Source organism: Cadophora gregata, assembly GCF_030347475.1.
Source record: "Cadophora gregata isolate MNR1 chromosome Unknown scaffold_5, whole genome shotgun sequence".
Taxonomy (NCBI): domain Eukaryota; kingdom Fungi; phylum Ascomycota; class Leotiomycetes; order Helotiales; family Ploettnerulaceae; genus Cadophora; species Cadophora gregata.
The window spans coordinates 2096386-2110217 of record NW_026695928.1 but is presented as its reverse complement, the minus strand read 5'-3'; the positions used below and the strand labels follow the sequence as shown (position 1 = coordinate 2110217).

General features: G+C 50.4%; 2 protein-coding genes across 2 annotated transcripts; one reads left to right on the top strand and one right to left on the bottom strand.

Annotated features, from left to right (window-relative positions):
• Nucleotides 1–865: 865 nt before the first annotated feature.
• ONS95_011469 (uncharacterized protein) lies at nt 866–1168 on the bottom strand (the record flags this gene model as incomplete). The annotated part of the gene is made up of 1 exon (XM_058505089.1): nt 866–1168. One exon carries the CDS (start codon nt 1166–1168, stop codon nt 866–868), a length of 303 nt encoding a protein of 100 aa, XP_058359646.1.
• A 5817-nt stretch (nt 1169–6985) lies between these two features.
• ONS95_011468 (uncharacterized protein) lies at nt 6986–12990 on the top strand. Its single transcript, XM_058505088.1, has 3 exons — nt 6986–8224; nt 8449–8732; nt 8883–12990. The coding sequence occupies exon 3, from the start codon at nt 11508–11510 to the stop codon at nt 12000–12002; it is 495 nt and encodes a 164-aa protein (XP_058359645.1). The 5' UTR covers nt 6986–8224; nt 8449–8732; nt 8883–11507; the 3' UTR covers nt 12003–12990.
• The last annotated feature ends 842 nt before the right edge of the window (nt 12991–13832 follow it).

The following is a 13832-nucleotide window of genomic DNA, read 5'->3' as shown; positions in this document are numbered from 1 at the left end:
GTTCCTCTAGTCGTGTTGATAATTTCACATATGCACGACGCGTAAAGAACGCAAAATAATCAAGCGTGTCACAGACTCACAGCCTCAAGACAAGACGTGCTTTTCCCCTTCCCCTTTCTCCTTCCACATGTGAAATCTGGCGTTCTCCTCACGCATCAATCACGCTTGCCTCCACGTTTCTTGCCGTGCTTCAAGTCAAGTCAGGGCGAGACGCGGGAAGTCAAGAGCAGAGGAGAAAGCGAAGGAGATGAGAAAGCCGAGATGGCGTCGGCGTTGGGGACACTCGCGATTGCGGTTCTGGGAAGCGAGGGGGAGAAAGTGCGATTCCCAGGACGCTGGTTCGCGGAAAGTCCAGTCTGCTTCCCCGGCGCTAAAAGGGGAACTGGTTTTCGGGAAGTGGGTGGGTGGGGGGTCTGGACCGTTAACAATCTTTGCTGCTCGTTGGATTTGAGGATGATCTGAGGGAGGTGATAGCCAAGAATGCAGGTGTGATTGGTGGAAGGAATAAGAAAGGAAGGTGTGATGGATGGACGGACGGTGATTTGAATGAATGTTGTATTTGGGGAGGACATGGGGTATTATTCCGATTTACTTTACTGTAAATTTAATTCTTAAATTCTTTTGGGAGGGGATCAGATATCAACCTTGATACTTTTGGGACTTGCTTTTTTTATTGATTAGAGGGGGAAGCGACGATTGGGGTTTGGCATTTAGGGTAGGAGCGAGCCGTGGACTTGAGATTTGGATGGGGCTAGGTATTGATTGCGGTGCATTAACGGGGTCTTGGACTTGAATATGATGGGTTTGATAGGCACAAATGAGAGCTTGAAAAGTGATCGAAAGGGTAAGTGATTTTTGCGTGCTTTCATTGTAGGATTGGTACTATCACAATGAGTGGGTAGCGACTGCTCATCACAGAAGAGAGTTTGAAACCGGAAACAGCCGTCCCTTCCTTCCTTTCCAATACTGAGGTCTCCGGATGAAGCAAACATATTGGCCAAGCAGCAACGACCTTCCCTTTCCTGCCAGGTTTTGGCACTCGTGCACTTTTGACACCTGTGATAGGCGTCCAGAAGATAAGCTCCACGCACAATCCAATCCCACGGAATTGAAATGCCACGCTCATGCCAGGTATTTGGTCCCCCCACCTTCTACTTCGAAAGAGCATCCCGCGTGGGGGTTTGGGTGGTGGTGTGAATTGGGGGGTTGGGTGACGAAGTGATGGCTCTTTTTAAGGGTTCAATACTGGATAAGACAACACGAAACGAGACGGTGGGCTTGCGCCTTCTGTAAAAAGGAAAGACGCAGGGAGCACCCGCTGTTTGAAAATAAGGGCACAGCAAAAAATAATAAGAATAATGGACAAGCAAGAACAGGGGAGAATAAATCAAGTCAGGAAAACAATTGTTTGCGGCGTGAACCCCCTGAGGGAGAGCTCTGATCATCATGACACTTTCCTCTCAAGGCACTTCCCCTCTTCAATATCACCTTGTGATAAGTTCTCACCGAACACGCCAATAATCCGGCGACATGAACATGCTATCAAAACATCGCTTGGGCCGGCGTCGAGAAATCGAACACCTACCGACATGACCCCAGATTACCTGACAACAATGGAGAGTTCCGACGAGGAGGTGCCCATCTTTTCCTCTCCCAACTCCTAGAGGTGGATACACTCCTCTTCTACCAAGGATTCAATCACTTTCAAATCCTCGATCGCTGGTAATTCGTTTCCATTGGGCTGGGTCGGTGGTCTCGGTGTTTTGGGGTCGGGGAAGCTGTCAGCGAGAAAGACCCTGCATTACTATGGGCTCAGATTGGAAGTTGATGGGAATTGTGGGTAAAGGTAAGGATAAAACCCTGGTATCCTGCCCAGTGCGTGATTTTCCTCTTCTTGTTTGCAATTAATCGGGGCCCGGGGGAAGTCTGGATTTCCATGGCGCGATATTTTGGGTTAATTGTAATAATTCTCTCCATATCACTGGTTTCTCTCCATATCACTGGTTAGGGAGGGAGATCCTGTTCGTTTTCGTTTGGTGGAGTTGCTGAATCTTGGTACTGGGGAAGAAAAGTAACGTTGTCGGCGACATGTTCGGTTTGCCATTGGAGAAAAGTGGCGGTCAGCACCGCATGACTTGCAGCTCTTTTCTGCTCTTGGAGATGAAAACCTCAGATGATGAACTGAATTCTCGATTGAGAACATTCCTTTTTTTCTCAAGATGGAATAAGGCGACGAAGGAGGGACACCGGTCCTACATGCCGAGTATTAGCTGTGGCACAGCATCGAGGCTGATATGAGGTTCTCCTCGTCGACCAACAATTTGCAAGACGTAGTAGCACAAGATCCAACAATCCCTCGTGACACAGAACCAACCCCTCATCACATGTCCCGATCGTCTGCGCCGGACGGAAAAACTTCTCCTCCTTCCCCTCTCCGCCCCGTCGTCCTTTGGTCCAGATAATTTCTCCAAGGAGTCTAGCTCGGGCAGCAATTTAGCCAGGGAGGTCCGCATTCATCCGGCCTTTCTCTTTCGCCCAAAGCGGGGAGAACCGACAGGGAGGTGACAAGGCCTGGATCTTTTGATCTCCGTCTGGCACAATTGCGTGGATGGCCATTGGTGAGGCGGCGCTTACGCGTGGGGCGTGATGTGAAAAAAATGCCATGTGTGAAGTCGGACCGCTGGACATGGCGAGCCGGCGGAAAAGGGTGGAGTGCGTTGCATGGAGGTGAGTGGAGCGCATGGATTGTGGTTCCCAGGGATCCAGGGCGGGAAACGCAGGGGGCAGACGCATGGAAGGCGTTTTTGGATTGCGCTAGAAGAAATGGATTGCTGGGGACACGACTGGCACGTGAAATAGAAGGAGAGTGGGAAATGCGCACCAATGGAGTCGAGGGAAAAGAGCTGTGAAGGAGTTTGGTACCTGCATGGCAGATGCAAAACTGGCGCAGCTTTAGATTGCGCCGGCGATGGAGATGATTAGCCTCAAAACTTCCGATCATTGATTGCACACGACGCGCTTCCGGGAGCATTTTAGTCGCACTGCATTGCAGTGCAGACGCATGTGAAAGAGAGCAGATAATGGAAAGAATGAACATCCTCTCGAGCGCATTCTCTGCTCATGACTTGCGTAGCTGTCGTCGACTCGTCATTGAGACCCCATCCGAGAAAATAGACTTTGGGGAGAGAGTGAAGAGTCAAGCTCACGGTTTGCCGATACCTTGATCCTGAGGGCCTCGTGGAGAGGAAGAGGCTACGGTGGACGGGTCGCAGAGCCAGCTTCCGCGGCCAGTGATGGTCAAAGGGTTGCTTCCGGAAATCCCTTTCTGGAATGCTTTCTGGGGCAGCGTTCCAATGGCATGGCTGGTCAGGGGTTCAGTTTGAACCTTAACGACGTCTGTCCCTGCTTTTGGGAGGCGGGTGTTCATGCCCTCTGCTTCCAGGGGTCAAAGATATTCAATTTTATTATTTCTACTGCATGGCCGTTTTATTTTTTCATTTTATTTATTTGGGACTCTGGTCCGACCGTTCTGCGATGGCAATCCTTGATTGCAGGGTGTTCTCAGATACGCTGGCAGTTGTAATCTCGGGAGGGTGTCCGCGAGACGGTCCGTCGTCCTGGGGATACTGATCATTGATGTGGTCTGAGCAAACCCAGATCTTCTTTCCTTCGTGACGACGGATTAGGCAAGAGTTTCGCTGAGCTGCTGAATGAGGAGAGGCTTGATTTCCGACTGTTTGTTTGTCGGGTCCGGATCGTATGAGCATATCAGGGACATCTCCCTCGAAGACGAAGTGATCAGCCGAGGGGCTTGAGGAAGACGAACTGTGACCTGAATTTTGGCAATGTTCCGAAATACCATCACGACATCTATTACCAAGGTGAAGCTTCTTTACTGAGTCGCAGCTGGGGAACTTGATAGAACTCAATCGCCAAACTCTCACCCTCTTCTCTGGCTTCCATGCAGCAACACTTTCATGCGATCTGCTGCAACCAACAAATAGAGTTCGCGACCATTCCTGGGCTTTGAACTGCCATAGCACCGGCTGTTGCTTCCGCGGTCGAGTGAAAATGCAAAGAATGGCATCGTGACGAACCCCTATCACACCAGCAAAGTTTCAACCTGACTCGCAGCACGAAACATCGTGCGTTCAGGCTACATCGTGCGGTCTCAAAATCGTGAAGTGGCTTTGAAACATCCTTCTGCGCGACGGCGCTTTCCTTTGGCTGGGCTGCTGCGAGGCCCGTCCCGAAATTCAGATGAGACACCGGGATTTCTGTTTCGAGAAAAAAATTGGTTGATGCGATGTTGATCAGCGTTCTCGACGCCCCGAGTCAGTAATTACACTTCCCAATTCGAATCGATGACGGGCTCTGGCGTTGGGCAGAGTTCGTCCGAGTATTGTTTGATTTAATTTTTTGTGTTTTGATATGTTCCAGAAAGGCTCCATCTTCTGACAACTGACTACTGTCCATTTTTGGCAATTCATCAAGGGGGTCTATTTAATCTTTATTGACTGAGGTAATGCAGGTGTACACTGGGTGGGGACTACTGAGTTTGCATGATCGGGAACTGGTCACAGGGAGAGGCTCGCTAGGAGCAAACAATGCCATGAGACTGTTCGTCCGAAACCTTTCTTTCTATTTAATTCATAACAATGTATATATCCGGGGACGGAAATACATTATTCACTCAGCTTACCTGGGAATGAGGCATTCGATTAATTAAATCAATGTCGAGTATCCAAATCAGGACTTCAATCACTTCTGATCATCCTATCGCAACTGTCTATCCAACCCACGGCGTTACGTTGGGTGTATCCGACCATGGAAGCGAGTCGTGGATGATGCACAGCGCCTGATCTTCACCATCCTCCGCATCACTTTTCAGGGGAAAGAGCCGAGCCGCACCCCCTGGAGCACCCCAGACTAATCCCTAACGGCACAGGTGCCGGGGAAGATTGTGGTTGATCCCCTGGCCGCCACTCTATTTTACCAGTTTTCCAGCACACCCTTTGAGGCTTCATAGGGAAGGCTGAGCTACCAAACTGTCCAGCTGCTTGGAAGCGAACGCAGGATGGAGAGAAAGAGGGGTTTTCTCCGCTATGTGTGACGGTACGCACTGTACCAGATTTTGGGAGAGTTTGTTGCTCTCCTGTTACTGGCGCTGCAAGGCTGGAGAGTTGACATGTCATAACAAACCTCCGAAAGCAGCGGGTGAGATATATTAAAGAGAGTTTGGTAAGGAGTTGTCAACTACGACGCTGCGTATGTAGGCAGCCTTGCCAAGGTAGCAATGAGAGGAAGAGAGTCTTTGCACCGCAAAAGAAAGGCGAGGTCGCATTCGATCAGTTTCGCAATTGGTGGTACCGTATCCGATTGTCTCTCTGCACATAGAGAGGTGAGCTGACTCGGAATTTCCAGATGTTCTGGAAAATCCGCATCCGGCTGCTAGCCGACACGGCCAGACAGGCTGAATATCAACCGCGGATAAAGGCTATCCCCATGAACTTTTTGCACGTCGTGTGCCACTGCCTCGGGTGCGGAATGGAACTTTCATTTATTGACTCGCCGTGTCTTGGGGAACTCGGAAATTGTGAGTACGAGCTAGAGGTCCCGAGTTATGCACTGAAGCAGTGGAGGATTTGGAATTGATAGGAGGGGATGTATGGGGTGGGGAAATGCCATGTGGAGGTGGGGCCGGGGCGCAAGCCGGGAGTTGCATGCATGTGAGATCGTGAGTTTGTGGCATGATGAATGAAACGTCTTGGAATCGGGGGATCCGGGGAAACGTAATTTAGTAGTCTCTAGGTAGCTGAATGATGCCTATCTTTGGAAGGTCAAGCAAGAAAGACGACAAGGTAGAGCTCGTAGCATCCTAACTGCAGTGAGAGATATTCTCCAAAAAAGTAAGGAGATTCGTTCGGCTGTATTTTTGCTGCGCTGGGCTGGGCAGCTGACTATGCTCATCACTTTCCCAACAGCATCACGAGCAGTCTGGTGCTTGACATCTTGGACTTCTCATGGTCGGTGCGCTTTACTTTCAAAGGCAAAAGCATGATACTCATGGGACGACGCAGGGTCTGGTGCGGGCTTGCTTGCGGGGTACATAATGCACCATTATTTGAATAGTGAAGTTGGGGGAAGAGGATGAGAAGAGAAGAAGGGTCGCTTGAAAATGCCACCTTACACTGCCGTCATCTAGTGTATCCCTCACGCGTGGAATCCACGAACTTTAATCTAAGCGCGAATGCGCTCCCAGAATTGAAGGTCAGGCGCAAGCCACGAAAGCCTGCTCTAACTCTCGTACTGAATCAGCTGCGAATGCGCAGGCGGAATACAGTCCGTCATGTCCGTCCTTACAGCTAGGCTGAACAAGCCATTTTAACTATGTTCAATGGTTCGACATTCGAGGAAATTCAGTTTTGAAATTTATGATTGGCGGGGATATCACATATTAGAGCTGGATACGGAGGACCTCCGTTTGTTGCGATGCTATGCTAAACTAGAGCTTTGAAGAGGAGTCATACACGACTCTGGGTTTCAATTTCAGTAGTCATTTCCATAGTAGACTGTTGATATCGGGAATTTAAGGAGTATGGTACCTCACACGCGCGCATGTGAAAAGGGTCGATTTGCTACCGCGAAACTGATCTGGAGGCGATATCTCCTTGTGATAGCGGCGCGCTTGCTGAAGTGGAGATGTGCTGTGGGACCCGAGGTACAAGATACATGCGACCGAATGGGAATATTCCTTTACCATGTTACCCTGGACTTCTCCATGTCTTAGAAATTCTAGGCCACTTTGAACTCGTTGCATCATCCTTTCGACGCTGAAAAATAATTTCAAAATAATTAATGAACAGTTTGATACCAAGAAAAGACAAGCAAAAGGAGACGTTGTGAAAGATAGTTGACCCCAGATTTCTCCGCACCTTATCCCGCCGACCGAGCGGGATTGCTGGAGAAGCTTGGCGGGGGGCGGGATAAGGAAACGGCAAATTGCCGAAAGAGGGAGGAGCGAAGCAAGTCAAGACCAGTCAAGGCAAGTCCGGTCAAAGTCAGGAAAAATCAGGTTGTGGTCGTGACCTGACCAGCACCTCGACACGACCCCATGGGGATATTGATGATGTCAAACACTCGAACCCTTTTCCGACCCTCGCCAGCGAAACAGAAGGGCCGAAATGGAAATTCTTGATTTTGTTTGGCATTTCGCATCGCCGTTGCATGGCAAGCCCATGGCTGGAAGGGTCGTTGTCATCGTTTTTGCTCGGCGCAATGGAAAGGGACCCAAGGATGTCTCTCGGTCGTTCCTTGCAGGATGTTGCCGAACCGTGGGGAGGAAGTCATTATTCGGTGCATTATTATTATTCTTATCACAATTTATTTTACAGTATTTATTGGTTCATCCATTATTTACTAGGCGTGTTTCTTTGGAATTTAATCGCTGCCGCATTCCATTCAGGCGCTTAGGATGAAAGCGCACGCAAGCAGGCAACTCGTTTGCAGCGTCTCGCTTTCCGCTTCCGTCTTCGTGATATGTGTTGATGAGTCTTCGACCTCCATAGGGGTGGCGAAGGCCCAAGCTGGCAGGGCAGGCAAGGCTGAGTATCAAAGTCGTCCTCGTGATGCTTTTCGATACCGCGGCTTGCATCCCGAACCACAGGGCACCTCCACACAAACACAAATAGGCATTGTGGCGGCCGCGTGGGGAATCTTGGGGCTCCCTTATTGAAGATGGGTGCCTGAAGCCGAATTGTTATTGTTTGTGTTTTGTGTTTGTGACTACCACCAAATAATAGATCGACTGCACCTATCGTGACTTCGGAGGACGCGCTGATCTGGTGAGATGAGATGAGATCGAGGGATACCAGCAGCTCCGATTGGTGAGATTGAGAGACGTAAGCACCGAGTTACATTCTGCTTCCGAGACTGGAGAGCGTTACTTTCCAGTTTAATGGTGAGTTTAATGGGATTCCTGCTCAGGGCGGATTGGCCCCATGGGAGTCATATGTGACATAATGGCTTCGTTCCTCATCCAATGCATATCGCTTCTACTCCATAGATTCCTTGCTGTGATATACTTTACCTAGGACAGGATATCACGAGCAGCCTTCCTCCGCTCAGCTCATGCAGGTGTCGTCGCTTGCCACAGCCAGGCTGAGATGATGATGTAGTAACTGTAACTCGAGGCTGAGTAAGGCTTCGTGCCTCATCCACCATCGTACGTACATACTCCAAGGTAGTAGAGTTGTCACGCGTGAGTTGACCTCTGCGCTGTCAAACCCCAAAGTTCGCAGATGGACAGGCAGATCCTGTTTTCAGCAGGGCAGAACGTTTACCAGCCGCTCGGATCGTCCATCACGCACCTTGCTTTCCTTCTTACCTTGCCTGCAAATCAAATCAAATAATTATTTTGCCAATATACTTGCCTAACTATGGGTACAGTTGTCTCGGGCGCGTAAAGCCAGTCCGATAGACCATTATAGCTGTGTTTTGCTGCCCATCTGATCGATATTCAGGCTTCGCCCAAGCATTCAGCTCGCCTGATGTACGGTAGCGAACAATAACAGACCGCGACCACGGCGCGAGGATCCGCCCCGCTGTCAGTCAGCGATACAGAGCGCAGCACAAGCGATTAACTCAAAGCAAAGCAGATTTGGAATGGGCAAGTGATCTCATCCACGATGCGAGCTTTGACAACACCAGAGTCATAGATAGAGTGCTAAGATGTGAGTGTGATCGATATTTCCCCATGTCGCCATGCTGCGTTGTTGCTTTGCCTTTGTTAGGCGTGGTTTTGCGTTAGGGAGATCTGTGTGCAGTCGGGCGTGTTTCATGAGTTGTTCAAACGCTGGAAAGCACAGGCTGATGTGCTGCAGTGTGTTTGGGCTGCGCATGACCCCCTTTTTTTTCTTCATCGCCTGGCTGCCGGCCTGGCTCAGGGGCTTCTACTGCGTACATTACTCGCATTTTGAGGACGCTGGAGAGTTCGCAGGCGCAGGGCTGCTGTTCAGGAATTGAGCGTGGTTAAAAATATCAACCAACGAATTCGGAATGTGGATGTGACTTGTTGAGATCCTTTGAATTCGTTGGTTAACAAGGCCCGCGTTGCCAGCCAATGAAAAAAATCATAGAGCAGGATTTATGTCATTTCTCCTTATGACGGGGGAGAAATCCTGATATGATAGGAAGGTTAACGCCAGACATATGATTTGATTATCTGATAGCGAATGATATGATAAGGGTCTGGCTTTTATTTTTTATTTGTTTGTGTTGGGTAAGAGAAGTGTGATGTGATGCGATGGGGTTTGATGAGTTGCACTCGACTGAGCTGAAGAGGCCTCAGTTCCAGGTTGACAAAGCGAGTCAGCGAAGGAAAGATAGGAGGACCAGGCGGTACGGGTCGTGCCTTGCGGTCGCTTTGATTGTCATGTGGCGACTTGCGAAACGTGGGGAGACGTGGGGTTCGCTCATGCCCAGTAGAAACCAGTTTCGGGGCAAGGAGTCTCCTCCGGTTCTGTCTTACATCATATCTGATTCAATTGTTCGAGATGGCAATTGTTTTGTTTTACTTGTCAATCGATAATGCATGCAAGGACATCGCGCACGATTCAAATCGACATTCCTGAGCTCCAAGTTCCAGATTTGCGAGGGGCGGATCGAAAGACATACATACGTCCGCATAGGAATGTTGAAGGCCATATTTATTGAGGTGGCTTCAAATTATAACGAGTCATAAAAACCACTCGCAAACCGGCCTTGGAAGTCCGATTGATCGACGCTGAGTGACAGGGCAGGGCGACGGGGAAGTAGATTCCTAGCTGCCGGTGCTGTACCATGCATGCGCGGAGCTGATATGCTGTGTTCTGGTCATTTGTGATAATAACATCAGCACAACATGGGCTGAGATTGGTAGGATTTGGGGGTTGGGAGATCTGAACGATAGCCGCTTTGGGGTGATCGCGAAGCCACATGATGGATGCGCCGCAAATCAAATCAAATCACTGTGACCTTGCGAGAGTTCAATGATGCTTGGAAGATGGAACGATGGTAGGGCTTGTTGTTGAAAAATAATTCGCATGGATGGTTTGACTAATGGAATTATTGAGTGGATTATTGATAGAGCCTATGAAGAAGAGAATTTCTGTTGGGTTTGGAATGCTTGGTTGAGAGGATGACCTGTCGATGGATTATTTGGATACATTGTGGCGTTCCTGTTCGGGAGAGCGGAGAGATGTCTTCCATATCTGAATAGGGCTAGTGTTGTGGGGGTGAACTTGGGGTAATTCCCGTTGTCTTGGGTGGGGCTGTCCCGTCCATCAGGACAGACGTGACAACATAGGGTGTGGAACTTTACGATGAGGGTGTGTATATGAGTGAGTTGAGGGTGTGGTGTGTTGCGCTTCTGGAAGAATGCGTTGGCGAGCGGGTAGGCGTTTGAAGCGGGAGTTTATATTACATTGGATGGGCGGATTAGTTTTTGATGTTTGAAGATGTCTTCTGACTTGCTGTGTGACGGATGAGATTTTATCCATAATTGACGATTTGAGATATGAGATGATTTAGATGACTCCTTTCTTAATCATCCAAGCAGACTCATTTAAGTTGATCTGAAAAGTAAAGTCTAAAAAGGGAAACTTGAGAGTAATGCGGTAGGCCAAGTATAGTGCTTGTACGAAGTCGGCGCACGACATTTCTTGTGCCAATTGGTGACCGTGACTTGTTACTATCCTTCGAACCCATGAACTCGCCCTTCTAGGTACGGGTATCACATGTATTCAGGCTTGGCTTCTTGGTATCGATTTCATGATACACCAAATGCTTCTTTCCGAGGTGTTTTCGTCGTCGAGAAGGGAACAAAAGACGTCCCCTCATCTGGTCCCCTCATCTGGTCCCCTCATCTGGTCCCCTAAACTGATCCGAGCCTCGGAACTTTCATGGAGCCTTTACCTCAAGCCATCAATAACAACAGCGGCCCCATCACCCGAATTGTTGTTCCATTGACATCAATGCGAATAACTCGTAACTCGCAAGCCATAATGACAGCGGAAATGAGACGGGCTTTATTCGTAAGTTCGTAGAATATCCAGTAAAATACCAGTATCGTTCTCAGTGAATGGATTCCTCCATTTCTCCGCATCCTTTCGGTCGGAAAACTTTGTTCTACAATGTGACGGCGTTTCCAGCGTGTGCATTCTTCCGGCTGAGACAATCAGGAGGGGAAAGGAGGTCACGATACTCCGTTCCTTCAACGACAGCGGTTCAGAGGATGCAAATTCCGAACTGCTCAGCATAACACACACGAATCGTGTCGGCGAGAGGGGATGATGAAGCCGTCCCGAGAGACAAATGAGACGACAGACGAGACGAGAGACGAGTGCGCGGGATGAGTCGCTGAAGGGTCTATTTGCTATTATCAATTTTCATGGCGAGCCACTCACTCACACTTGTTGGTGTCAAATGATGGTGCTGGGATTTCCAATCTGGTTGGCCTTCGCTTCACGATGACCGGTGCAGCACACTTGACAAGCGAGACAGGGCTCCTTGCTGGGGAGTTCCAAAGATTCGGGTTGATGCCCTGCGAAAGGGAGGTGTGCAACCGGGGGTTCTGGGAGTCTCCCCGGTGGTGGAGCGCCGCCGAAGCCACCACAGCCCTGAACTGCCTCTTCCAGAGATGTTGCCCCATTGGCAATAGACCAGACGAAGTGCCGGGTAGTGGCTTTTGGAGGCGTCTTGCCCCTTGGGGTATTACATCCTCCAAGAACACCGGTCGGCTTTTCCGTTCTTGGGGAAGGCTGAGAAGTGTCGGACAGAACAGCGGTCACGGGCGAAGAGTTGACCGCCAAAACCCCACGCTTCTATTCCCAGCACCTCTCAGTCTTTCACGATTCAGTGCTTTCAGGCAAGTCGGTCAGAAAAATTCAGGGATTCAGGGCAGTCCTTTTGCTGTAGCACGACTGGTCACAGTTCATTGCAGCTGGTGCTTCAAGAGTCATTGACTGGCAGACTGGACTGGAAACCGTACATTGTTGCTTCACCAGTGTTCATGCGACACTTCGTATTGACTCCGCTGGCTGTATTGGAGTCACCACCGAACGCATTATTGCAATGATTGAGCGAGCCAGCGTCAGAAATAGGAACCTCAAGACGCTATTGCCAGCAGGCCCAGCCAGCATCGCCCACTGTTTAGAGTCCATTGCCACTGGCCAGAACACGAAACTCTGATATCGTTTTCAGCGTTCAGCTGTGCTTTGCTGTCGGGTCCTGGAAGAATCATTTGCCAGATGGTCCGAAGCCGAGCGGGGAGACTGCTAAGACCCAGTCTGGGTGAGTCTGAGCCTGAATAATGTCAATAACATGAACTTGCTTTCTTGCTCTCTTCCTTTCTTCTGCTGCCTGTCCTTTGAACGCCTGGATCCCCCCGCGGCGGCCGGTAGAGTGGGCGTGTTCATCATTCCGCGGGCGGAGTTTCCGTGCTGAGGGGTCATGTGCGCTGCGCTGAGAGATGGCGAATTCCAAGGCTTGAAGAGGCCATTCAGAGGGTGCACGTGGTGCCGGGACCTCAAAGAGCAGGAGGGGCCAGGCTATGGAGGCACTTCGGATGAGGCAAAGAGCGGCGCAACTGAGGCTGCGCACAGCGATGAGAGCCTGGAACTGGCACTGGCACTGGCACTGGCTCTGGCTCTGGCTCTGGCTCTGGCATTGGCACTGGGAACAGCAAAAACGAAGCAATTGCGCGGGCAAGATTCTATACAATTGAGTAATTGCCGATGATCGAGCGTGGACCGGAGACAGCAAAATGAACAGCTGATTGATTTCGGTTCATGACACCGCTTTCTTACAGTAATGCATACAACGCCGGTCAAATATCTACGACCGCTGGAGGAGCAGTGAAGTGAGTTGGACGCTGGGATGATGCCCTGAGCACCAAAGCCAGAGCATCGTCACAGGCGCAGGAATCACACTCACGAGACGAGACATCGGAGGATGCCCGAGTAACTTAAGAGCTCTTTCTTGCCTGAGTTGCCTGGATGCCTCCCAACCTGCCCACCCCCATAATTTCTAAGCCTATCTCCCCTCTCCCTCGCCCTCGCCCTCGCCCTCGCCCTCGCCCTGGCCCTCACCCTCTCCTCCGAGCTCCCCTCTCCGCTCCCCTGTCGCGCCGACTTGACCTGACCGACCCTGCAATCCCGACGACGACAAGGGTTCAGCGTCGTCCCCGTCCCAATCCGGCATCTCAGGAAAATGCCCCTTTCGTGATAGCGGATTCCTTAGATGCTACCCCTTGCAGCTAGTCATTTTCGGGCCTTTTGGAAAACACCACCTCACACACCTGCAGTGCTGCACCCACCTCAGCATCCACCCCACCCCACTCCAACTCCTCCCCCCTGGGTCCACCCGACCGCAAATACCTTAGTGCGCCAAACGGCCTAGCCCAGTTACCCAACCCAACCTGCCCTGCCCTGCCCTGCCAGGCCAGGCCAGGCCAGTACTTCCATACGCGATATCCATCATATGTGCCCTTCCTGCACTTCTCAACTTCTCCCCAACAACACAACCACAACACACTCCGCCGAACAGCATACACACGCACGCAGTACAACTCCATATTCAGTCTTCCTCCGCTCCGGCAGTGCAACTATTCTACAGCATCGACACATCGTGACTGTTCCAGCACCTTCGCATCGATTCATCATCATCGACACTACCGCCGCCGCATTCGTTTAATGCATCTCGCCGCTGCTATCGATTACGATACCGATTAAAGAACTGAACCACCCGATACTTCTACCCCTCGACCGCGCGGAACTCTCTACATTCGACCATCA